This window comes from Catharus ustulatus, chromosome 1 (assembly GCF_009819885.2).
Source record: "Catharus ustulatus isolate bCatUst1 chromosome 1, bCatUst1.pri.v2, whole genome shotgun sequence".
Lineage (NCBI taxonomy): Eukaryota > Metazoa > Chordata > Aves > Passeriformes > Turdidae > Catharus > Catharus ustulatus.
Genome location: NC_046221.1, coordinates 2,521,524 through 2,548,750, shown reverse-complemented (window position 1 = coordinate 2,548,750; position 27,227 = coordinate 2,521,524). Strand labels below are relative to the sequence as shown.

The 27,227-nt window shown below is 42.4% G+C and overlaps 1 protein-coding gene and 1 long non-coding RNA gene across 3 annotated transcripts; one reads left to right on the top strand and one right to left on the bottom strand.

Annotated features, from left to right (window-relative positions):
* Positions 1–26,865, bottom strand: CCDC13 (coiled-coil domain containing 13). The gene is given in 17 exon segments (XM_033065096.1): positions 1–1,564; positions 1,567–1,592; positions 1,782–1,881; positions 4,942–5,066; positions 7,272–7,400; positions 8,169–8,252; positions 10,210–10,286; positions 11,113–11,286; positions 12,631–12,807; positions 13,005–13,169; positions 14,329–14,433; positions 15,222–15,338; positions 15,573–15,662; positions 17,891–18,033; positions 19,968–20,116; positions 23,389–23,609; positions 26,762–26,865. Coding segments are annotated over 16 exon segments (2,007 nt in total). The 5' UTR covers positions 23,604–23,609; positions 26,762–26,865; the 3' UTR covers positions 1–1,433.
* Positions 760–5,115, top strand: LOC116998922. Of its 2 annotated transcripts, XR_004418495.1 has the most exons (3): positions 760–849; positions 2,243–2,345; positions 4,958–5,115. It is a non-coding gene; the product is annotated as an uncharacterized LOC116998922 (long non-coding RNA). The 2 variants fall into 2 exon arrangements; XR_004418493.1 differs by lacking the exon at positions 4,958–5,115 and having other exon boundaries at positions 2,243–2,429.
* Positions 26,866–27,227: the final 362 nt, after the last annotated feature.

Sequence of the window (27,227 nt, the reverse complement as noted above, 5' to 3'; positions counted from 1 at the left end):
TCGCTCTCAGCCCAGGATTTATTCCTCAAATTGTCCAGAGATGATTGAGGGTTGCAAGGTGCTTTTTCCTCTGATGCTACTGGCAGCAAAAATACTGCAATGAATGGTCCTGCTTTTTGTGAGAGAGGCCTCTGAGAGCTTGGCTGAGCTCTAGGGCAGTGCTGGGGGAGTGGAGCAGCCTTGTGAGCACAGGGAGGGTTAATTCCCTGGGAACTCCCAGGTGCTGAGCTTATCCCCAGCTAGCTGACTTCCTCCAGGAACTGTTTGAAAAGAGACATTTCTTGAAGAGAGACATTTCTGAACCTAAAGACAGGGACAGCATATCTGGAATGACTCCTGCTCTGCTTTTTTCCACTCTGCACAGGGCAGTCAGGATGAAATCCCCATGCTGGAGAAGGGAGCACTGATTTTCATGCCCCCAAATCCACTTTGCACTGGGGTTAAAAAGACTGACAAACTTCAGCCTCATAAAAAGAGGCTGACAAAGCAAAGCAGAAAAAGAAAAGCTTTCAAGACTTTCAAGTGAGAAACAAAGCAGCACTGTAGAGAAATGCCTGGCTCTCCATTTGCCTGGAATCCCCAAGGCTGCTCTGCACTGGCAGGCTGCATGGCAATGCCTGATTAGCTTGCACTCTGTGTCCTCACCGTGCTGCAGGAGAGAAGGACAGGGCTGCCAGGGTTTGCAGCAGCTCCAGAACTCCCAGCACTGCTGCAGTGAAGACCTGCCTGCATTTTGTGGCATTTCTTCCCAGAGAGAGCAAGATCTGCCTGGATGGATGAATGCACAGACCCAGAAAGGGAATTCATAACCTGGATGGCAAGTTTTGTATGGAAAGAGCTGAATTTAAGGTAGGTTGGCTCATTGCAGGGGTAATCAGTGGAAACTCACTGGAGTTTCAGAAAACTGCTGCCAGTATGTTCAAGCAAAGAAAGAGGTTGGAATGCTGATAGGAGCCCACCCAAAGCTGATTTGCAGATAGACCCAGGCCAGGCTAACCCTGTGCCTCAGCACTGAAGTGCTACAGAAAGCCTGAGACAGGCAGGTAGCAGAGTGGGGATAAAAACAGAGCTTGTTTTGTTCTAAGGAAGGGGGCTGGCCTAACTTTTGTACAGCAAATTCCTTCCTGAGCTGATAAAGGCAGCAGCAGATTGAATATTGAGCTCTCTCAGGAAGCACTGTGCTGAAACCTGGGAAGTTTTGCCCAAAATCCCCCTGCAGAGTTGCAGCTTCCCAAACTGCACCAACCAGCCCTGCTTGCCAGCTCTCACAGACACAAATTGTTGACACATAAAACCTTCACTTTTTATATTTCAGCTGTTTCTCATCCTCTCCTGCAAATGCTAAAGAAATGAGACGATCTGAGGCTGCAAAATGACACTGGTGCCTGGGCTCTCTCCCTGCTCTGCAGCCCAAAGGACAGGGAATATCTGGATTAACTCTTCCCTTGTGTGTGCCACTGAATGACCCGTGAAAACCTATCCTTCACTTGCTTCACTATCACTTGATACAGCTTAAAATCTTCCTCTCTCTTTCTCACAGTCACCTCCAGAGCAGCCTTCAGCCTTTGTTCTCATCCAGCTGGATCCCAGGCCTGCAAGGAAACAAAACAAAAAACTTCTCTGTGAGCTAGGGAGCTTGAAAACAAATTTAGAACAAACAGTGAAACCCAGGAGCTGTAGTGATTTTATGAGAGCCCTGAGAAAGAGCAGACTGAGCACCTGCTCCTCCTCTCCCTGAGCTAGGAAAGAGTAATCCCAGCATGGAGAAAGGGAGAACATACCCAATGCTCAGCTCCTCCACCTGAGATTCCAGGGGCAGCTCGGGCAGGGCTGCAGGGAGCTCCTCTCTGTCACCCACACACGAGGGGAGGCTTGGCTGGGCTGTGGATTCAACCACAGGATGGAGTTTTAGTAAAACAACAAATCAGTTTTGGCAGCACACTGAGTCAATATCACAAAACACTAAATAAAAATTCTCTCAAATAATATACTTAATCTCTTAAATAAATATTTAAGCTCCTAAATTCTATGTTACATCCATAACATATCATAAATACATGGCAGATTTATTTTCATTTCCTTCCAGCAAAGTGAAAACATGAGCTTGCATTTCAGGGCTAAATATGTGCACACATATGTAGAGAAGAAAACAAAGAATCCAAAATACTGCAGTGACAAAAACAATTGGTGACAAACAGCTGAAAAGGATTAATTTGATGTTAATCTTGTAATTCTGTTTCAGATTATGACAGCTGCTGCTTCCTGAATGTCTGGGACAAAGCTTGCACATGGCACTCATTGAAACAACTTTTGTAAAGCACTTGGATCCTCAGCATCAACAAAATGTAGGTTAAATGTATTTCAAGGTGTACTTCAAACCAGGGTTCTAACTCAGGAATGCTTTACTAAATAAAGGTCTACCCAAAACATGCAGCTCTGGTGATTCCAAAAATAAAACCTCAGAAACTTTTTTCAGGGTTATAGAGAAAATATAATTCAAATTTCCAGCTGGGACTGGAGAAGCAAAACCTATGACCAGTTTTCCCAGCAGTGGAAGGAGGAGCAGAGAAGTGTCCAGGGAGCTCAGGAGGTGAGCACAGCTATTGCAGAGGATGCTGCACCTACCCCAGCACTGAGGGGCTGCAGGGTGATCTCTGCTGTAGATAGAATGTTGAATCATTTAGCAAATGTAAATAAATGGCTTTCTCTAAAATAATCAATAGCCAGCACTACCTACCCGGAGCCAGGTAACATGAGGGAATTTGTGTGGTTCAGTCCCAAATAAATTATAAAAATCAAAAAAACTGCAAAATGAAGAAAACAACAGGCTGGAGCTGGCTGCAGTTCCTGTAACTGGCAATACAGCACATGACAGTGAACTGCCAGGCTGCACCTCTGTTGTGCTCCTACTGAAAACTGAAATTTCTGCTTTGTGCTTGTGTTGTCATGTTGGCATATTGCTGTGTCCCTTTTCCCAGTTCATATCCCTCATAACATCAAATATCTTCAAATAAGTACATTTGGTATTAAACCACTAAATCCTCCTCGTGTGGAATTACCTGAAAGAACCTGGTTGGAGAGTACTGAACTCTGACAAAAACAAATGAGAAGAAAAGGCTGCATTGTATAACTAAAAATGCTTTTGATCTTGAGGCTGTTCTTTACAGGGCTGAGGAAAACCTGCTGTTACTTACCTATCCCTCCTCTGGGATTATTCTTTGATAATTTAGAATTTGGATAAAACAGGAAAAAAGCACAGAAAATTAAAAGGCTGAATAATTTTAAAGCACAACTGGGTTGTTTCCAGCCCTTTAGCATCATTATCTACTTCCCTTGAATTGAAGGGACCAGAAACATTAGATTAGCAATTAGATCAGCTCTCTCCAATTTTGCACTTTCAGAAAGAAAGGAAAATGCTATGTTAATTAGCAGGTTCTCTAGTCTCTATTTTGTATTCAAGCTTTTCATTTCTTCTTATTTCCTCAACCATTGGTATGAAAGCAATGAGATAACCTCCATGCTCTGCTGAAGAGGTGTATTACAGACTTGGAGACTTGGTTCTTGCACAAACTCCAGTTTTGGCACATCACAAAGCTCTCATCAAAGCAGGAGAGTCAAATAGATTGTTACCTACTCATCTCATGGATTTAGAGAGGATTTCTCCTTATTAGCCTTACTGCCAATCCTTTTCTACTTTTGCTTTTAGTCCTTAAGCAGAGGAGATTAATGAACTAAATATTTAGTAAGAAGGGATCTGTCACACTGGTGAAAACAGCTTCTTCCTCTGGCTATGAAATGCCAGCTGCCAGAGGAGAGTTACTATAACTTTACTACAGCACAACAAAATTTGATCAAGAAACCTCAGGACCTGGAGAGTTTATCTCTCTTGGGGAATCTTTGATAACAGAACACAACATTTCACCAGGTTGTGTGAAAGTCTGAGCACTCAAAAACTCAAATTCTGTACAAAACAGCACACTACTGGCATCTAAATTTTTCTGCTCTCAGTTAATACAGGTGAGACAACTCTAAAAATCAGTGCTCATAAAAAAATCCACATGAGAATGAGTCAGTGTGGGCTGGAGCCCCTTCCAAGGACACAGCAGTGCTGCTCTAAGGAACAAGTCCATGTTTTACAGAAAGGAGTAGGTTTGACCCATTCAGTCCCCACTCAGTATAGAGGTTCCTCTGAAGGAACCTTGATGAGCCCTGTGGTCCCCATGGTCACCCTAACTCAGCCTGACACCACCCCAACATTTGCCAAATTGAAATTCCCCTCCCTGCTGTTCATCTTCTGCCATTTGAAGTCTTTTTACTTGATGAAAATACACATAAAAAGGGAAACCACTGGAAAAATTTCCTTAAGAATATGTGCCATTTTATTGGTTTAGACACTTTACAGAATCAGAGTCCTTAAGCAATAAAAGGATCTGATCAGGGAAATAAAAATTTAACATCCACCATGAATTCTTCTTCTTTAACTACACCAGGGAGGTTTTCATATTTATAGCAGGAGATTATCACGTTCATGGGATAATAAATTACACCAGATCTAATTACTTCATCACCAGCAATAGTTTTTCATAGGCACTGACAGGCCTTAAATTGGGATGCGTCCTTTAATTCTGCTCTTAACCTTCAGCTGAATCCCTCAGGCACGAGTGCAAAGGGAGCTCTGGGGGCAACACAGAGCTTTTTTTTCCTGGAGTTACCCCATGGAAAACACACTGCAAAAACCCTGGGCCCACTCAGACCTGTGGGAAAATCCTCTTCAATTAGGAAGGGCCAGGATTTTTCTTCCTGCCTTGCTCTGAGCAGGTCCCATCAGCACAAGGTCAAGGACTGGGCTGGGTTTGGCAGGTGGAGCCCGAATGTTGTTGCTGTTTATAAAGCCCAGAGGTGAAATAGGGGACGTGGCTGTGACTGAGAATTCCCCCTCACCTTTTCCTTTCCTCAGGGCAGCTTTCTGTGCAGCTCTGCTGCTCTCTGGATCCAAGAAGTCACTCCTCTGCTGCTCCTCCTCAAACTTCTCAGCTTCCGAGATCTCGTTGCTGCTTTCGCTCATCCTGACAAGCAAAATGCAAAACAAAATAAAATAAAAGGGAGTTCAGCTCATTTGTGTCATGTTTATGTCAAATCAGTCTTTTCCCAACAGAAGGGAAAGAACTTTCCATGCATCCAAAGGCAGAAATCCCAGTGAAATTGTATCAGGGGACATCTAAATATGCAAAGGAGAATTAATTAATGAGTGCAGTTGGAAACAATGGCTTTGTTAATGGAGGTTGCTCAAATCCCTTAATTCTGGTTCCCTGTGTGAATTGAGCCCTCAGATGAGCAGGGAAGCTGCAGATTGCTGAGGAGAGATCTTTTATTACAGGAATAATAAACTGTATTTTTTAGACATTCTGGGAAAGCTTGGAAGGCAAATAGTTTATAAAAACACAGTCTAACATTTGCGTCAGTTAGCTGAGAGGAAGAAAAGAAACTTGAGGCTGCTTTTAATAAACTTGGCCATTAGGCATGACCATGGATGGGAGAGGGTGGAAAAGAAACTGGTGCTTACATCACAAAAAAAAGCAAATTGTCTCTTTCCATTCTGTATAACCTCTCAGAAAATTAACTGCAAAAATCTGATGTGCACCCACAGCCACAGGCAGTGACTGACATCGAGTGATTCCAAGGAGTTTAAAGCTAAAAAGAAACACAGATTGACTCACTGGATTGGACTGAGTAAGAGAATTTCCCTCCAGACCCCATGTGTGGAAGCTAGTTATTGTCTGAATCAAGAGACTTGATCAGTTTATTTCCCTCCTAGCTGGCATAACTAAAAAAAAAATTACAACTCTAATAAAATTATAGCACTGGCTTAAAAACGTAGCTACAGGCAAGACTCAGCCTCTTGTGGCAGTGAATTCCCAGGCTGGTGATGTGCTCTGAGACATTTTATTCCTCTCAGTGGTTCTGCATTCACTAAGCTTTCATTTGACCCTGGTATTCCCCTGGCATCCACTTTACACAAAAAGTGGAGGAAAATAGCAAGATCCGTGGGATTTTTTAATGGAATCATCTGCCAATAGGAATAATTTAAACTAAAATGCTGTAGAAAAATCCCATTTGTAACAATTCCCAGGGCTCTTCTCTTGATTTAAGTATTATCTGTGTTACCTGAGTTTTGTCACACTCCAGCAGTGGAGGGAAGAGGAGGAAAACCTGATTTTTAAAAATAGATTCACGCTGAAATCTGACTGGTGCTATATCTCCCTGAGGTCTTCCAAGAGTTATTGCACACAGTCTCACAAAATTTATGTTACCTGCTTGATAAACGTGTGATAACTGTGGAGCTGCTGAATCATCAGTTTATGGCACATTTTACAAGCAACTGTGCATTTCATTGACTCTGTTTTTCATTATCCCATATTGGTGGTGGCCACACTTCAGTTGCCACTCAGCCCCATCCTCATCTGACTGCACAGCTCTATTAAAGTCACTTACAAACACAAAAAAGATTTTCCCCAGCATGTATTTCCAGAATTTAGCTTCAACAATTCTAAAAGAAAAATCTATTTTTTTCTGACTGTGATTAATCATGCAGGGCAAAAGTTATACAAGTGAGAATGATAACTATGGTAAATAAAAGCAAGAGAGCAAACAGTGCTTATTGTATTGACAAGCACACAGACAGGAATATACTCCCAATATTGGAATGCAGATTTGGGAATCAAATAATACATACTGGAAAAAAAAAAAAAACGGTAGCTGAAAGGGCCAAAAAAATTACTTTGTTTTCCCTTCTCTCCTAAAATATAGTTGGCTTTTATTGTCATCTTACATTGAATTGAGCCATAGAAAATGAAATTTTTAAAAAATCACTGCTATGCCTCAGTTAAATCAGAATAAATTAATTTAGAAAAGGATACAATGAAACTTTAAAAGAATGTGAAAAGAATATTATAACAATAATTACAGTATTTACTACTGATGAATAATACTGCTGCCTCAATAAAGCCATGCATATATAAATACAGCAATTCTGGTTTTATCTAGGTGCAGCAAGCTGGAAGATGGCTCCATTTTTTCCTGCCCTTTGTTCTAAAAGAATAATAAAAAGAATGAATCATCAGCCAGGCAGGGAAATTGAGCAGAAAAAAATGGAAAAGCCCCTATTTAAGGCAAGGCTGGCAGCGTGTGATGTACTGAAGTGCATGTCCCAGACTCTGCAGTGCTCCCTGATCCCAGCACCCCACAAAGGATGCTGCTGGCTGAGGCTCTACCTTTCCTGCAGCTCAGTCAACATCTTCAGGAACTCACTCCTGTCCACTTCAGCAGCCTGGCTCACAGCCATTTGCTCTGTGAGCTTTTTCATCAGCACTTCCCAGCTCGAGCTGCCTGTGCCATCAAACCTGAGGAAAGCACAAGCACAGAGACTCTGTTGGCCACTTCTTAAATGAAAGAAATGAAACAAAGGCAGGGTTTGAGCACTGTCTCCAACACACTTCTCTGAAGGTGAAGGCAGAATGCAGAGCCAGGCTCACTGCCTCCCCCCAGCACCCATCTCCAGACTGCATTAAATAGAACAGAAATATTTGGATATAAAGTCATAGGGAGCATCATTAGAAAGCAGGATGCTTCCCCTCCCCACCACCCCTGAAAACAAACTTCCACCTCTGATCAATTCATTATCCCTGACTCTCCTCCCACTGCTGCTGCCAAAGTAAAAGGAGATTGTATCTCCCAAGTGCTACACTAAACTGTTAAATGCCCTGCTATTGATTTTCTCTCTCTGAAAGGCTCCAGGCAGCACTTGCACAATGGCTGTTCTTGTGACCAATGTGTGCTGAAAGGAAGGGGCAGTTTTCCCATCTATCCCATTATTATGTGCTTCATTATTTCTCTGACCTCGCTGCATTCAGGAAGATCTTTAGAACAAAAAAAAAGCAGGAGAAATCTTGGTGGTTGGGAGTAAAGATGGAAAAGATTGGTGTCAAACAAGCAGTAATTACAAAATTAAGAGAGAAATCAGATGTTAGCGCTCTTGGACAGCTTCAGGTAGGAGGGATGGTGCAAGAAGCTTTAATTACAGAAACAGGGCAGGCAGGACAAGGATTTCCAGCAGCTTGCAGAGCATGGCAGAGCACCTCCCTTGCTGATAATGAAGTTTATATACCCACCTTCCAGATGGGATGGAATCCCTGAGGAGGAAAGGCTCTGTGGCTGCTGACTCCACGAGCTCATGGCCCATCGTGGACACTGTGCTGAGGAGAGGAAAGCTTCACTCAGGGCAGTCTGCCCAGCATTCCAGTCCATTCCCAATGTCTGTGTTTTGTAGGGAAGAATTCCCTCACCTCACTCCTCACCCAGCACTGGGAGAGGCAATCCCAGCTCTGTGCAGTTTGATGGTGTTTGCACATCACAGATTTTCCTGACAAAGTGTCCCCTCCTCTGCAATTCAGTGCACAACTTGCATTTCCCAATGCCCTTACAAAAGATGTCTTACACAGCTTTATGAAATCTGCCTTGTAGAAACCCTCAGGAAGATCTGTCAGGTTCACTGTTGTAAGAGGAGGAGCCAGCTGATAACACTGGAGTATCACTGCCAGCCTGGATGAGTTTTAAGTGTGCTTGGGACATCCCATTTTAATGTGTGTGTTTGTTTGGGACACCACATTTCAGTGTGTGTTTGTTTGGGACACCACATTTCAGTGTGTGCTTGTTCCCTCAACATGAGTTCAGCTGCCCAAAGCCAAGTCCCTGCAGACTTACCTCACATTTCTTTACTTTAGCTGTAGCTAACAAGAAGATAAATCCTAAATATTGTCAAAGTGACAAATGTTCCTTCTAAGCTAGGAATGGTTAATCCTAAAATCAAGTTAAGGCTGACACTGACAGCCTTGGCCCAGTCTAAGAATGCAGATTTTTACTCTGCCATCTCCAAAGGGTTTAGCATCTATTTATAGAGTTTTTCATTTCACCTTTTCTGATAGGAAAAGATGATTCACTACAGTGAGACAGAATTGAGAGTTCATCAGCATATTAAAGTTAATGGAAGGAGTGAGCCTTGCTGACCAAGTTATTAACAGCTCTCAGAGAGTTTCAGGATCATTCATTGCCCACCTGACACGTCAGCTCTTTCCACGACAGAGCCCTTGGCCCTGTACACAAGCAATAATTTATGCATTGCACTTAGTGGTTTTCACAAAGCCATTACCCAGCTTTGGTTCCTGCTTACCATCAGCAGACATGTGAGGTAAAAAAAAAAGGGAATAAAATATAGGTTTGCTCCAGGAGAGTACAACAACCTCTGCAGAGTTAGAAGGGGGAAAATTAAAACAGTCAGAAGCATGCATCAACATTCAAATTAAGGATGTTTTAACTCTAACTCAAAATTCTTCTTAAATTTTATAGCAATGCTCTACTTAGGGACACTCAGCTGATTTTAAAGCAAATTTTGGTGTCTAAAGTAATGAAATAGGAAATCACACAGAAGAGATCAGTTGTAACCTTACCTTGATGAAAAATTTCCCCCATCCCCATCAGACCAGTCTCAAACCCTCACTATCAATTAGACCATGAACTCTTTAGCAACAAACTCAGCAGCAATTTAACAAGAAAGGATACAACTTGCTGTGGTACCATGGTCCCTTTACACAGCCAGAGTGACCCAGAGTGACATCAGTGTAAACAGAAATCAGATTTCTTGCTGCACTAAGATCAGTGTAATTTACACAGTCCTCAGTGAGACTTTAAAGAGGGTGTTTGGTAAGAACAAATGATGTGGTGTGTTTTCAACATTTCTGCATGTAAATCCTACTCAAAGAGCATTTATTGATTTAAATAATGCACCAGTGATTTAGTGCTTACCTAAAATGGCACTTTGCATTCATTGCTCACCCTGCTCACAGAAATCTGCTCGTTAGAAGCCTTGTGTCTCATAAGGGAAAAGACTCCCAGGCACTTAAGCTGACCACATAAACATTATCTGAGCTGCAGGAGGAGAAATAGCCAAATCTAGTCATGTCTGCAAGTCTGTACATCCTTCTCAGTTCCAGGACAAAAGTCCAAGAGATAATGGGATTAGAGATTCCCATATATTGCAAACAGGCTGCCACAGCTGTTGGCACAAAGCACTTGTGGTTTGATGAAACTCCCTGGGAAAACCAGGCTCCTGGATTACTTAAACAACTTGAAATATTGACTTTTTGGTCTTCTTACCGGGAAAATTTTGTCCTTCCAGCCTTGCTGCTGTCTGATTCCTCAAGTTGTGGTGGATGAGCAGCGCTTGCCTTGTCCTATGGAAGTGCAGATTTCTTCTGTTAATGGTGGAGTATGTCATAAAACCAGCTACATAGTTCAGAGGAAAACAGCTGCACCAATGCCAAATCAGCAGCTTTTGATTATTGCTACAAGCAAGCCAGAACTTTTGATTTACAGGACCTCCTTAGGAGTTTCTATTTAATTCCTATCCATTGCAGGATGCAAAGAAAGCAGAAGCCAGTACAAAGGGCAGTTTCTTATGAAATCAGAGTGCACTACTAACCCACAGTGCTGCACCATCACTGCCAGCACAGCTGATTTGTGTCCCTAACCCAGGTTTGATCCTGGGTTCAATGCTCCAGCCTCCATTCCTGAGGAACCTGGCAGATCCACAGCCCCACCATTACTCCAGGAGGGTTTTGGATCCATGGGAATGGGATGCCTAAATACTCTTCACAAATCCTGACTTGAGACAGCAGTAGCTGGGTACTGCTGCTGTTGGTGTGACACATTTGTTTGCTTCCTCCTTCCAACAGTCAAAGGTGCTGAACACTGAGGAGTCCCCAGTGCAGCCCCAAGTCCTGCTGTCAGTCAGTGACAATCCTGTCATGGCCCACGTGTGGATGTGATTGGTATTGCTGTGTTTGCTGCTGCTGAAACAGCCTGAAGTTATGCACAAAGGAACTGAGGAGTTACAAAAGAGAATCCCTGCTTTATCATTCCATCAGGAAAGTTTGTCAGTAGGACAGGGATCACTGTCTGGAGGCAGCAACCATCTCAGATAACATGGGACAAGGAAGTAGAAGAGCAGATCTACAGTGATTACCAAGTGTGCTGCTCTAATGAATTTGTTCTGCTTACCCCAAGTGTGAGTTTCTCAATCGTCTCGCTCATCAGCGTTTCAATCGTTCTTTCTCCTTCAGCCGCCAACTTCCTGAGCTGGCCTAGCCGGCAGTCCTGCACCTGACCTGGGTGCTGCATCTGCTGATTCCAGTTCAGGCCCTTTAAGATCTCCTGCATTTGCTTCTGCTGGCTCTGGTAAAAGAGAAACAGGTGAGATCTTTATTTTGTACACAATGATTCTTTTAAATGCACCCAAGACAAATATTCATTTAGGAATGGTAGGGCAAGCTCCTGCCCTGCCAAGCCCTTTCCTTGGTGGGAGCACACTGGTGTCACTGGTGCCACTTTGGCAATTTGATTTGTTATGTTGACCTGAGCAATGGTCAGACTCAAATTGCTGCCAGCTCTGCTGCTCAGTGTAGCAGAAAACAGAGCAAGAAAGGCTGAAGTGACTTTTCCCATAAACAGAATGAAACTCAAGATTTCAATGTGCTTTTTGTGGAATTAGAATCTGATCAGATAGTGTGATAGCGATATTAAAAGCTGAGGGTACTATGGGATGACAGATATGAGGCCAGGCTGCTTCACCAGTGGTTTTGGAGGTTTTTTCCCACACTGACAAATCTAATACCTGTCAGGCAGATTGTTCTGTCAGGCCATCAATCTGCAAGTAAAGTGCTTTTGTGATAGAGGGGATAAAAGAGATCCCTTCCCAAATAAACTTGCATCTTTCTGTACTAATTTTAGTGGGAATACTCAGAAAAAGTGGCAAGTGCTCTTTGGCTCCCCTAATCTGCTGGTCAGCACCCCCAGTGCCTGGTGGGAGAAGGGTGAATGCCAGCTGAGCTAAAACCTACCTCCAGCAGCAGGGACTGGTTTGAAACCAGTGAAGAGCTGGATCAGGAAACACAGAATTAACCCTAAGAGGTGGCATATTCTCTTATGTATTTGCTATCTTAATTGAGGAAGGCTGTCTAGAACATGGACCATGACAGCAGTTCTTTCTCAGCATCTTTGAGCCTTTGCTAAAACTCTTGGTTTTGAAGAGGCCAAATCTCTCAGTTCCAGCTGCTGCAAGTGAGAGTGAACCCTGTTTAGTACTTGTGGTTCAGCTTGTGTGCTGTTGTCTGTGTAACAAAACTAATGGAAGTTTTGTTACAGACAAAAAAATTCCTGCAGGATTTCAGGCATTCTGAGGAAAAAAAAAATCTACCAGTGGAGCTGAAAGCAGATCAAAGAACACAAGCCAGCACTTTGGGTTAGGACTAAGCCCTTCCTCTACCTACTTCAATCTTTCTGCAAAATGTTTCAGCCAGTCCCTGCAGTTCAGGGCCACTGTCACACCTGGTGCTGCCTCACAGCCCTTACATGACCTGATCCAAAATGCAGAAGGATTTCAGCTGACAAGGAAACCTCTGGCTGTCACAGCTGGATCCATCAGGCTCCTGTACACCCTAAGGCTGTGTGTGCCATGAAATGACATCATGTTTTGTCACCTACAGAAACAGGGCTGGGACCAACACACACAGACTGTACCAGCAAGGCATCTATGAGCTCATCATCGTGTTTCCCTTTGTCCAGCAAGGTTTTAATCTGTTCCTTCAGCATCTTCACTTCTCCACACAACACTTGATTCCTGGCTTTTGAGGCATCAAGTTTTTTCTTCAATTCCTCATGGCTTTTTTGGAGAGTTTTGTGTTGCTCGGTGAGTTTCTGCAGTGATGTAAAAGGAAATAAAAGTTATAACTCATCACCAAGCCCCAGGTGCTGTGGTGAGCAAAAAGAATCACACATTACCTGGTAGAATTTAAAAAATGGGACTGGAATACTGTATTATGCCTAAGGAAGTAGAAATTATAAATACACTCCTCCACACCCAAACAGGACTCTGTCACTTCATAGGATTTTACCTCCAAGGATTCCTTCTTCTCTTTTTCCAAGCTACGAATCTTCAGCAAGTTCTTCTCTTGGACTGACAACTTCCTTGGATCAGCAAACTCCAGAAATCCCTCCTCTGCCTCAAGCAGTGAAGCTCTGATCTTGTTGTGACTCAATTTATGCTCCAGCTCTTGAACCTATGGCACAGTAATGACAACCACCCAGAGTTTTACCAGGGGTACAGCACAGAGGACACAGCCAAAGGAAGTTAAGATTATTTCTTGTTATTATCATGGTTAACTAACACAGAGCAGTGCCTGGTCTTTCAAACTGAAATTTAGCTGCTAATAAACATGCAGATTTTAGGGCATCTGTGCAGGAAGGAGATCTGGGACACATGGGAGATATGGAGCCACATTTGGAGGCCAGTCAGGCACTCCAGAGCATTTGGAATTGTTGTGTGAATCCAATTGAACTCAGCTTGTCACCTGCTCACTGCAGGTTGCTTTCAGAGTCAGTGGAAGGAACTGGGCACTGCCACAGCTCAGTTCCTCTGCCCTGCTTTGGAGGAACCTGCCTCACTTTTGATCCAGTGACTGCATTTACAAGATCCCCACTGACTACAGAAGGGGCCTGAGGAGTCTGGATCAGAAAGAAATCTGTACATAAGAGCAGAGAACAGTAGGAACAGTGTTCAGATGAGCCCCAGGCAGGGGATATAGCAGGGGGAAATGGAATTTGCTCAAGGGAAAGCAGAGGTTAAAAATCTCAGAGTGCAAAAAATCATAGTTTGACGGCATATAATTGAATAGCAGAAAAATGGGAAAATTACGTGTCAAATTGCCTGAGAGAAGTTTTATTTAGATGAAGACAAAACTGCCTCCCTGCCTCCTGCTGACATTTCAGCTAAACTCTGCCCTTCAGAAGACTCAAGAGTTAAAGATTTTACTGAAGCTCCTGAAGGAACAACTTGAAAACCTGATCTGGCCTCAATTCTTCCCATCTGACTCCAGGCACTGAACAAAGGTGTCTAAGTCAGAGCACAGACACTGACAGGGCTCCTTCTGTTCTCAGTGGAGAGAGGCACCTTCAAAACACCCTGGGACTTGAACCAGGCTGCCACAGCTCTCCAGGGTCACTGAACTCCTTCCTTTGCCACAGATGTGAAAGATTCCCAGCTGAGACACCAAAGCTTGAACGGCTGCAACAGAGTCATTAACATGGTGTGCACACATCAACACAGAGGTGGTAAGAATTAATGAAGAACTGACAGTGCTTTTACCTTGAATTGAGCTGGTATCTCTGCTTAGAAAGAGAATTGCAGCTGAAATGGCAACGTGCAGGGTCACAACTCACCCTGGTTTGGAGAAGGAGAATTTGCTGAGCTCGTCCACGCCAGCTGCCAGAATTGGTCAAGAGACTTTGGATATTCACATCTTCCCCAACTTCTCTGGATAAAACCTGGGAAAAGGGATTAACATCAACAATAAGGCTTAAAGGGATGTGTTGGGGAGAGGGGAGGAAAAGCTGCTCTAAAGGGAACACAAGCAGGTTTCAACATACACAATTATTTTTGACATTATAATATCTACCCATAACTAACCAGGAACAGAGGAGAGTTATTGTCTTCATACACACCAGGAGTTGAGCCAATCTCCTTTGCAAAATTCTGACACAGCTAAACTTAGTATGAAGAGCATTTAAATTATTTATAAAAAGGTCAGCAGAGTTCTATTTTTAGGACCATATTCTCTACTCTGATCTGCATTGCAGGTCTCCTACACAAAGTAGGGAAACCAAAGAGAATCAGAGCACATAATAACACTTAAATCCATCATGAACCAGAGGAAAAGGTTATTCTGGATGTCATTCCAACAGCCTTTAAACACATGCTTTAGTTCAGCCATGGCCTTTAATCCCATTGATTCCCATGGGACTGGAACTTACATTAAAAGTAAATACATAATTAAATGCATGGGAAAGGAGGAATGAACCTGGATGTATGTCACAAACAGTTCTGCTGATCTGGGACTTTAAAACTCAAAAGGATTTGTGTCCATTGCACAGTGGGAATGCTGAGATCTGTGTCCAGGAGCACAGTTTCAATTCCAACCCCATCCTTGTGTCTTCCTCACCTCCCTGCTCCACTGGAATAGTTCATGGGGGCAACCAAAGGCCAAAAACCTCTCATTTCCCAAGACTGAACTCCTGCAGGGGTCCCAGCCCCAGACTGCTCCCTGCAATGGTACCTTTTGGGTCAGCTTCAGCTCCTGTTTCACATTCTGGAGCTGGTTCCGATATTCCGTCACTTTGACGTTGGCTGTGCTCAATTTTTCTTGCAGTGCTTTCACCTCTGGACTTTCAGCCTTTGAGAAGAGGAATGTACTTGGTGAGAACAGAACCCTCAGGGAAAAACAGAAGTGATTAAGATCCATGGATCCATCAGGATCACTGAGTTATTTTTTTCCAGACCTAATTTTTGGAGCATAGAGGAGGTACAGGGGAATTTGGTCACAAAACAGGTGACAGGGATACATCCTTGTTCTACAAAGGAGCTGAGTACCAGCTGCTGATTTCCTTATTCCAATTACAATTCCTACCAAGTTTCCTTCCAGCATTTTCAGAGTTGATTCCTTGATTCCTGAAGCATCACCACCAAGGGAATGGATTTTTTCTGTGGCTGCCTGTAGCTGGAAAAGAACCTCACTGTTAGTGTAGAATGGGTGCAGAGAACAGCATCACTCTGTGGAGTATTAATTAGTAAAAAAGTGTAACTTGGATGTTTATGTTCTTAAAAATCCCAAAAAAACCATATTTTCTCTTTGTTTTTCAACACAATCAGTAGGAAAACAGAATAATTTTTTTCTGAAATTCTTCGCAAAGAATCATGTAATATTTTACTGTGAAATAACTTCAGAAGATGCCTCTGACTTACTGAGATGGGATCAAATTTTAAGTATGGAGACTTCTGAGACATTTTATCACCACAAGTACCCCAAATTAATGTTTATATCCATAAATCCTAATCCTGTTCAGCCTAGAATATCTCATAAAAAAGCAAATAGATCTACTCACTAGAGGGAGGTAAAAGGAGAAATCCATCTGACACCCTGTAACTGAGATTTAATGGTGTTAAGGCTCTTTTTCTTTAGAAAGCTCTAAAGCAGCATTTATTTAACCCATGAAGAATAAAGACTCTGTCTCCTCTTGCTTGCCACAGTAAAGGAAAAGAGAAATACAACCCCTGCTGCTCTGAATCATGCCCTATGTTGCTGTTGCAAAGATTTCTAAATGGATGAGAGTGCAGGAGTTTGGGGCTGGAAGTGTTGCTTTAAAAATTTGAGATTTCACTCTTTGAGGTGGGTGGAAAAATCTTGATTATTTGCATGAATTAAAGAAGGCTCTAAGGAAGAATTCCTTTATTAAAGGGGCATCTGGGGAAAAAACTCACTCAGAGCCAGCTCTAATTTCACCCCTTTCCATGGGTTAGGGCCACCCTTTCTACCCAGTTCATAAAGTTTTGTAGTCAATGGACTGAGAATGAGGAATTTTAGCTGGAGCTGGCAGCTGCTGGCTCAAGTTCTGAGGGAATTTTCTGCAAACATCCCTTTGCTTACATGGCCCACCCTTTGCCAAGTGATTGTTCAGTGGCCACACTGTTCAGTCTGTTTGGGGGAACATAATCATGGTAGAATACTGATGATTTACAGATTTTTTCAATTTTCATGCAAGGAAAGAGCTAAAAATATGTAAAATAACAGTGTTTTCCACATATTGGATAGATGCCTCCTAGTGTTAAACATGACTTTCATTTTACACATCATTTACATCTTTGTCTTCTTCCTGAAAAGTCTGTGCTCTTTTCTTTTTAGGTCAAAATCTGAGAATATTTAAAGTTTCTGTTGAATAAAGGTCATTACACTTCTGCAGTAGGGGAGCAGAATCAAGTTGATTTTCCTTAAATTATTCATGAATTGCTCCACGACTTGTGTGATTTTGTAGGTCCCAAACTACACCTGATACTTGTCTGCCAACCTGCCAACTGTTTGACAAGACCCCTCTGACCAGAACACTGCGGATTTATGCAGCAGTTCTCCAAAATTTAATTTAATCCACGACTTCTTGATCTTTCAGGTAGCTGAGGTGCAATTCAGGTAGATGTATAACTCATGATAATAAGTGATGGTGAAAGACTGAGTCAAAATGCATCTGTCAGCATTATTGATTCATTTAACTGATGTCTTCTAAGAAAGCAAAGTTCAGAAAAAAATTAAAAATTATTTTTTAAAAAAAGCACCAATACTGTGTAAGGAAGAGGAGCAGTAGCCAAAGGACAAAGCAAATATTGACATCAGGACATCTCATTTTCAATTCAGCAACCACCTGAGTAAAATTGCTTCTGTGAAAGGTTGGCAAAAAGTCACAGTAAACCAGAAAATTTAATCTGCTTGAGTGGAGATTTGCTGTCTTATATGATATAGTGTGGTGTTGTCTCAATTCTGTAAGCACTTATTCCAGAAAACAGCTTTTATTACAGGGATGACAAAAGCTTAGAAGAATAAAGAACTAATTAGTGACTGGTATTAAAGAGATGGGAATGTAAGACATAAAGGTGTGAAATTTGCTTCTCCTAACAAAAAAAAGAAATAATATGAGAAACATAATTGCCAAACTGGTAGAAAAGCCTCAGTGCTTCTATAAATGAACATTCCTAATTGGCTCATTATAACTTGGGGATATCCTTTCCTGGCTCCTCCTGCCTGAAACAGCTGAGGGAACACACCATGGACAGAAATGAGCACAAACATGGATTTAAGAGCAAATTCAACACAGGAACCTGAATCAAACCCATTTTCTATCCCAAAGGCTGGATTTCCATGGTTTAGGATGCAAAAAGAGAACAAGAAAAATGCCTCACTTCTCTCTCCAGCTCCTTGACTTTGTGATTCAGCTGCTTCACTCTGGCTCTCTCACTCTCAAACTCAGCAGTCATCTCACGGTTCTTTTTGGCCAACTCAACTATTTTAGTGGCTGCCACATCTCCAGCTAAACCAGACACCCCTGCAAAGAACACATGAAAGCAGAGGGCACATCTTACAGGCAGGACTCAGAACAGACCATGCTTTTGTTCTCTGTGACAATTCTGTGCTTTCATTGTCCCATCCCTTCCTCCCAGAGCTGTGCCAGGCACTTAAATGAACAAGTGAGGGAAGAGATGTCAGAGGTGCCAGCTGGATGGGTCAGTCCTTTGATTCAGCAGCTCACCACGGCCACATTTCACACTGTGGCAAAAGCCATGTGTCACAAGGTCACAACAGTGGTTGCAGCAACATTATTACCTAGAGAGGGCAGTGGTGGTTCCTGCTCACTGCTGGGAAGGACAGCTGGGAACAGGATTTTTTGGCATTATCACAGAAAAATGCAACACTCTGCTTTGCTTGGTTGTTTACTACTGGTGGAGTTGCTGGAACAGAGGTGTGAACATTTCTAGACATCAGTCCTCAAAGGTCAGGCACAATATTACAGTTGGGTCCTGGACAAGGTCCAGGAAATTTCATTGTGCCTATTTATAACTCCCTTGGGATTACACAGGCAGATTTGCTGGATGACTCTTTTAATTGCTCTTTCAAACAGCCACATCATTGGCTCCCTCATCAGGGAGGGTTTGATTAGTGCCACAAACAAAGCAAACCCCAGCCTGGCTGTTGTGTCACCTGGCCCAGGTGAAGGAAAGCTCTTGTACAAGTGCAAAAATCAATGTCATGGCAAACAATGTCCACAGAAACTTCCAGCTCAACGAGGAACATGAGCCTGCAACAACAAACCTTTGGTGTGAAGGAGGAACTTGGCTGCTGTCATTCCTCTTAACTCTTTCATCCTCCTTCAGAGCTCTGCAGTAATCACTTTTCTCTGATATCCATGAACTGGGGTGGGGTGAGAGGTGAGAGATCACTCACAAGTGAGTGCTGAGGCCCAGAGACATTGGTGGGGCTACACAGAATACAGCTGAGAACAGAATTTCTTCCTATACCACTATTTAAAATACTGCTAAAGAACATCCTTTATTGTTTTAAAGGAATTTATTTTAAAAGCATTTCAAATGCTTTTTAAAAAGCACTTAAAACCAATCCATTATTTTTAAAAGCATTTCCACTGTTCTCACTCCTTGGTGTGGTTTGTGTTACCCCTCCCTCCTAGGAGCTACTTTTACCTCAGTTTTCAGGATAAATAATGGTTGTTGAGAAACACAGTAAATACCAAATTAAAAAAGCCAGGGTGCTGCTTCCTTGTTAAATTGATGGTCTTCAAATGCATTGCACACACTCAACCAAGGCTTTTCATTCCCCAGCAGTGTGGGGATTGCCACAATGCAGACAGAAAAAACAGAGGCAAGGGAATGGCATCAGCCAGAGCCACATCTGGCTCCTGGTCCTGACCAGGAAGAGCTTATCACCTCTCCTACACCCAAACTACAGCTGCTTCTCAAGGATTAAGGTGTAATTTTATGTGCTTTAGTTCCCTTCGTTGCTGGTTTCTCCCTTCTCTTCAAGCCTGGTCAGCCCTGCTGTCCTGACCAACAGTGGCACCCAGTGGAGGAGGTGCAGCCTGCACAGCTCAGTTTTCAAAAGACACCTAAAATCATTTTAGAAACTGAATTTTGCATTCATCCAGCATCCTGCCTGTGCCCTGTTCAGGCAGAAAAAAAAAATAAGAAAAAAAAAAAAAGAAAGAAAAACAAGGAGCCTGAATAAGGAATTTAATCCTACAGAGCAGAGAGAGCTGTAGCGCAGCTCTTAGACACTACAAGTAACTTTTCCAAAATATTATTTCCATTGAACATCATTATTTTTATACCAATAATAGCAAGTTTACAGCTCTGTGAGGAACAGAAATCACTGTGTACCATAAACGACCACTATTATTTTCAGGGACATTTTTTTGTCATCAGCATCAAGCACACCAGCATGGTGAGAATATGAAGTTGCTGTGTTTACCTGACAGAGCCAACCTCTCCTCCTGCACTCTTTTCTGGAGCTGCTTTATTTCAAAGTCTTTCTCTGACACCAGTTTGTAGAGCCTGCAGTTCTCATCCCGGACCTCTCTCAGCTCATTCTGCAGCTGCTCATTCTCAGCCTCAACCAAACTGGGAAAAAATAAGCCACAATGGCAAAAAAATGTATAAATAGGTGCTCCTAGAAATAAAATAGTGAAACAACTGCATGATAGATAGGCTGAGCTTATCAGGAGTTAGTTTATTGAATTAAGTAGAATATCCTAAACCTCAGATAAGAACAGAAGCTGATTATCTGATCTATTGAGTTAACATCTTGTTTTAAAAAAATAAAAATAACTGCATTTTTAGACCTGTCTAGGGGAAAACATCACAGAGTAGGTGTATTGAGGTTACCAGGTAGTGTCATCTCAGTGTTACTCACCTGGTTCTTCAGAGGAAATCAGGCAGCATTCAGCATGTGTGGGACATTCAGGATTTCTTTTCTATACTTGACAAAGCCAAGAGAAGCCAACAGAGCATTGACTGCAAAGCTGCCCCTGGGGTCCTTTAAAAATCAATGTTTTAGAGCAATTCATAAAAGACCAATTTCCTGTGTCCTCAGCTGATTCTCTTGGAACCTTGTGAGCATCAGTTTGTATTGTTAATGGTGCCTTTTGGAATTCTTTTAGAAACAGAGAATATAAAAAAACCCCTCCTCTGAATGGAAAGAAATAGCCCTGCTTCTCCTGTTCTTCAGGACATTTAGCAACATATAAAGGTTTCATCTCCCTAAGACATCCAGAGAATTAATAACTTTAATCTCTTTACTGCCCTGATGTGATGGGTCTTTCAAATATAAAATCCAAGAACTGTGGCCTCAGGGGCTCAATTCAATTGTGGGAGTTCAGAATTATCTGAGCTCCCTGATGCAGGGTCCTTGAGAAAACTTGGGAATCAATACAATTACCCACACACAGGTGACATTTGGGCTGCCCACCTCACCCCAGCTGCTGCTGCTGGAAGATGAAGGTCTCCAGTGATTCCCATGTGGAAGTTCCTGATAATCTGCAGTATCTCAGTTATCCAGAGACTAAATCAGCTGGATGAATTGACTCTTAGAGTCTCATTTTCTACAGGGTAACCTGAATGTTTACACTTTGGAGATGTGATTGAATAAAGCCAGTTGTTACAGTATGTACCTATAGACACAGTCAAGCCAGATGTCTCAATAATAACCTCAATTTTTTTTATTCCAAAGTTTTAGCAAGCTCTTAGCACCCACTGGAGTTGAGAGCTTTTAAATGCACCCTCCATGTGCCCATGTCAGAATAAATGACCCCTTAAGGCACTGCCATAAACAGCACAGCCAGTTCAGGAGAAGATTCACAATGCATAATTAAGAAATGCACTTTCATTTCAAAGCTGCAAAATCAAAGGGAGATCAAAGGCAGCTGTTCAGAAAGGAGAAGAAAGAAAGGAGCAAAGTGAGCAGAGGCAGAACTGAGTTATTCCCACACAAACCACCCAGAGGAGTGAGCAACAAAACTCAGATCCCATTAGAAACACCTGAACCAAAAGATTCTGCACAGTGGGGGATTAACATGGAAAAAGGATTCTAAGTTTAACAGACCTGAACAGTGATGTCTTCTCAGAGCTGGAAAAGCACTTAGAGGAGGATGGACAGAAATCCCAAGTGCACAGAGCTGGAGTGGCCTCTGAGGAACTTCCCACCCCATCCCAGAGTGGTTCCCTGTTACAGAGGTAGCAGATTGAGCACCTCAGCTACAGAAAATGAGCCAAAAGAAATGGGCTGTAAAGGATGCCCATCTTCACCTTCCTTCAAGGAATCACAGCCAGGTGGAGCTTATGAGCAGGGCTCTGCCTGGAGTTCAGGTGCTTTCCCGAATTGCATGCCCTGTTCAGGCCAAAAAAAGGAAGGATTTTAACTTCTGTCAAATTGTCTCTTTCCCAGCTCTTGTTAGAGGTTCTCCACACAATGGGGAGAGTCACCTAGATACATTCAAGTACACCAAAGAGAGAAGGGAGGATAAAGTTACACAGAGAGCAAAACAGAAAGGCAGAAATATCAGCTAAACGCTTGTCTAAACAAGATTTGGGAGTAGGATGGGAGAAAGGAAAAAAGAATTCCCAAGGCTCAGAGGAAGGGAAACTTCTGAGAGGAGAATGTTTTTCAATTGCTGCTATAAACAACAGTGACAAGCTGAAATCACTGCCACTGCAGGCCATGTGGAGTCCTGTGATCCTGAACAAGCCTCTGATGTGTTTCATGGGAATACTGCAGAGAACATCCTGGTGAATCCCTTCCAGAAACAAATCCTGCCTGGATTTGATCACTCACAACCACTCCTCTGCTGACTGCACACGAGCAAAGGGCAATCCAGATTTATCTGCCACACCTGCCATGTCAAATGGGGACTTTTGACAGTCAGTGACACAGAAACAGATGTAAACAAAACCACCTGGGATTACTCAGGCCTAAAGTACTGAATTCTAAATAGCAGAGAACTACTGGGCTTTCCTGTACTCTGCCCATGATGTGTCACAGGAGCACCTAAATCCCTTTTGCTCAGCCAAACATCTGAACTGTGGAAATCAGCCTCACAGATTTTTTTTAAAAATCAGATTTCCATTATAATTTTCCACAGATTATCAGAAAAAAATGTTGAAGGGAAGAGGCCAGCTGGTAGAGGTCAGATTGGGGGGTTTAATTTTGCAAATCAGACAGCTCTGGTGAGGCAGCAGTGCATGAAGAAATTTCTTTACCTGCCTTCACCACAGAGCAAAGTCCTGAACAACCAGCACTGCAGACACCTTCAGGGTGTGTCCAACCCCAGACCTGCTCTAGTCAGGAAAAGAAGTATTAGGAAAGGCTGGCTATATCCTGGGAGGAAGGGAAATTATCTGAGCTGGGGCTTTAAATATCTGCTCCAGTACTCAGCTCAAAATTAAGATTAAGGGAGATCTGTACCAAAATGCCCAATGTCCTGGTAATCTTGTGATCCACCAAATCAGAATATATTGCAAAGAAATCCCAGGGAACACTTTTCTGCACTGCAGGCTTGTGGCTTGCTCTGTCCATCTTTGGAAATTATTCATGTAGGGAAACTATTTGCTTAAAGCTAGGCAGGAACTAACCAGCAATTCAGAGGAGGTCAGTGATCCCAAAAGGCTGGATTTTGTCAGGTAGTACCTGGCTGCCCTTTCATTTGTAAAATACTGATATTAAAGAGCACAGCACAATGGCCTGAGGATAATTAGGGGATTATATTAAGGGAGAATCTCCTCAGGATAATGAAAGCTCAGAAAGTGTTCTGTCAACTTAATAATATTGAGTTTCATGAGATTATAAGCAAAATATGCTCCAGTGATCTCCTGAAGGAATGGTGCTGCCAGACCTTTACCTTTTGCTGGCATCTTCCTTTAGAGGAGGTCCTCTTTTAAACAGGTTTAAATCACTCAGGGCTCTTACAGCCTCCTTTGTGCTGCCACTGTTCTTCTGGCTGTTCTGCTTTTCCTTCTTCCTCTCCATCAAATTTTGCAGCCTTCTTTGCTGTTGTTCCTGATAAGCCTTAAACTGGCTTTTGAAATCTTCATTCACTTTTAGGTCTGGCTCCATTGTTTACTAAAAGCATGACAAGAAGAAAATAAAAAGTGACAGAGAGCAGAGATCAGCACTGCTCTGACAAACATCCCCTTCTGGCAGTGCTCTGCAACTTTTGCTCTGCCAGCCTCCCACCACCTCCTCTCCCTCTCCAGCCCCAAAGCCTTGCTTCAAGCACCCATTCCCATAAATGGCCTTTAAACAGCCCTTTAAAAAAAAAGTTGTCGGGTCTTTTTCACTCCAGAATTCAAAAAGCAATGTTTCCAAATGTTCTTAAACAGACCTGGTTAAATAAACATTTTAACAGAGGGGCAGGTTGGGGCCAAATGCAAGCCAGTGTGGCAGCCAAGTCACACTGGCTAAAAGGAGCACGGAATGTTTGGGAGCATCCAGCCTTCTGTCCAGGAAAGGTGCAAATCCCCCAATTTTTGGGTTAATAGGGGACTGAGAGAGGAAGAAAAATCTTTTTTTTTTTTTCCTTATGCTCCCTTCAGGCAAGATAAAAGTGTGGCTTACACCTTTCCCCTAAATTTCTAATCATTGAGTGATAACATTACATAACTAAGGGATAATATATTAATTATTAAGTAGATTTAATTATAAAAATACGTTATCAATAGATTGTAAAAATAATAATATTGCTACCTAAACATTTTCTTAGGATGACTAAAGACAGTTTTCTGATAAGCTGCATCCTGTTTCTCCTTCTGTTTGACATTTATTGTCAGTAAAAAAAAACCTCCTGCACCTTTGGTCTAGGAAAACCAATCCATAAATATCTCCAAAGGCACACCCTGCACTGAGTAATTAACACAGGGCCTTTTAATTATCCTGATTAATGCACCAAAATGCAGCATGTCCCTTTGTGTACCTCATGGGCAGAGAGTCACCTGTGCAAGGTGCACTGAGGATTGACAGGTGTAAAGAGCAGAGTCTGGTGCCTCTGCACAGCCCACAGGGCTCTGGGCATGAGGGAGCAAAGAATTACTCAATCAGTGAGGTTGGAAAAATCAATTTTAATTGATTAAAGTTGATTCTGAGACTTGGGAAAAGCCTGCATAGATGGGGAGTCAATTCCATTTACTTAAGCAAACTGGATATAGAATTTTTTATAGAGTTTTTCTGGTTTCAGTAACCTTTGGTTGACAACTAAATTTATAATTAGATTGGATCTCTTGACAGCTTTAGCCACTGACCTTAAAGAGAGCAAAGATGATTGTGAGCACCTTCAAACAGTAGTTATCTCTGTTCTGAAAATACCCCAGAATTCTTAGATTTACTATTTTAGGTCTTAAATCACCTTTGTGATTTTTCTCAGAATTTTCTTTACTTAGCATTACTGATTAATTTATTATTTTATAACTCAGTGATTTATTTACTTATCTAAAGGCCAGAAATGTGCACAGTACTCAAGGTGCAGCTCCATCCCACAATGAAAAACCCTCTCAGCCCCTCAAGTTCAAGCATTAACCCAGCACCACCACCAAACCTCGTCCCCAAGTGCCACATCCACGTGGGATTTGAACACTCCCAGGGATGAGCAGCCTTTTCCAACAAACAACCACCCTTTGGGTTGGTAAAGATTACAATGCAATATTGGCTTTTGCATTTATGGATTAGCCTGTGCATGCTAATATTGACCATATTCAGATACAATACAGTGTATAACTATATTTTAGCTGTTTGTTAGTATAGCATAATCTATTAGTTTAAGTGTGTACTGTATAGTTTATAGAAATAGTGGTGTGATTAATGTATTTTATTGCAGGCCTTAGCAAAAATACTGTGAAAAACAAGGTTTACTTTCTTGGTGGGTTTTAAAAGGTTTAATAAAAGACAATAAGAGACCAATAATAAAGCAAAAGGTTATAATGCTTGGAATTTAGCCAAGAGCACACTTGTTGTTTTGGAGACACCTTTTAAATTTATTATTCTGTTGTATATTCATAGACATATCATATATTTTCAAACTTTTCTACAAACTATTTTTTATATTCTAAGAATTATTTTCTATGGCTGTTCTTGGAGTCTGCCTTTTTAAGAGTATGTGTGGGTTTTGGCTGTGGTTTTATTTTTTTTTTATTAGCTTTAATTTGGGTTGAGGTTTTTAATTTTTACAGATGGTTTGTGTTGGTAATTGGTATATTAGTAGTAAGGTTTTTAATGGTTGTTATTTAACTAAGCAGGTAGTTTATTTCTTACAAAGACACTTTATTAGCTTATGTTACTCTTAAAGAAAACTGTATCTTAAAAACTATTTTAACACTACACATACAGTATCCACTTAAGTATTTGAGAAAAGCCAATACCATAATATGTATTTATAACAAACACAAAATGTTTAGAATGCTTCTGTGTTACTGAAAGAATGGGGGGAAATAATTCTGTTGGTTCCCACCAACCTCTCCAAGAGATAAAACAGTGAAAAAAGCAGAGCACTGGAGAAGAATAATTAAAAATAAAATATTAACTCCTTATCAAAGGATGTGAAACAACAGGATGGAATCATAAAAAGAAATAAAACATATCTCATATAATGTTGTGAGAAAAGTTAGACTAAAGTAAACAAACCAAAGAGTTGCTGAAATATCAAAAACTCACAAGAATGTCTGAATGAGGTATGAAGTACATGAATATGTACCTCAGTAATGTAACACTATATAGATCACATTCTTATATATCCTACATATATATAAGATAAATATTTAAGTTGTATAAAATAATATACATATTATCTTTCAGATCACAGGTGGCCAAAAGCCAAAGGGCGCCACAGTGCTGGTTGATTTTTTTTTTTTTTAAATCCATTATAAAACTTCAAAAAAGAAAGTTCCAAGTTGCAAATCTCGTTTCTCCCAGGGTGAAGAAATATTCCCGAATATCTCATCGCAGCCAGCCCAGGCTCACCTGGAGCGGGTGACACAGGAAGGTTTGGAAACTCTCCAGAGAAGGAGACTCCAAGCCCCTTCCAGCGCTCTGCCGCCCTCAGCTGAAAGAATTTCTTACCTATTTTGAGGCGGAATATCTTGTGTTTACGTTTATGTATTTAATTGTAAACCTGTAATTGTCACCCTGACGCCTCGCCCTGTGACCTGCCAGGACCTGCTCGGTCCTGGCAGCGCCGCGCTGCTCCCCCATCCCGGGAGCTCCTTCCCGCACCTCCCCGGGCGTACCCGAGCGGCGCTCCCGAGGGCAGCGGGAGGGTATCCCGGGCTGTCCCCGCTTGTCCCCGGCTGTCCCGTTTCCTCCCGGGCAGGGCGGGCCCGCAGAGGCGGCCCCGGTGCCGCTCCCGCTGCGGGCCCCACGCGGTGTCCATGGCAACGGCAGCGCGCGCCCTCCCCTCAGCGCCGCCGCCATCTTGGCTCCCCCTCACCGCCATCCCCTTCACCGCCATTCCCGCCCCGATCCCGGCCCGGCAGCACCTCCTTCTCCCCCCTTCGCGGTGCTAAAAACAGGGAAATGCCTCAGCGCTCCTCCTCACCTCCATCCGTGTGGGAGCAGCCAAGGTGATAGCAGGGGGAATTAAGGAACCACCCCCTCGGAATTCCTTTTCCATCAGCGCTGCACCCACCTCAGATGATTTTTATTCAGCTCACGCCGTCCCTCTGCGATGGGGCCCAACAAATCCATAGGCAAAGA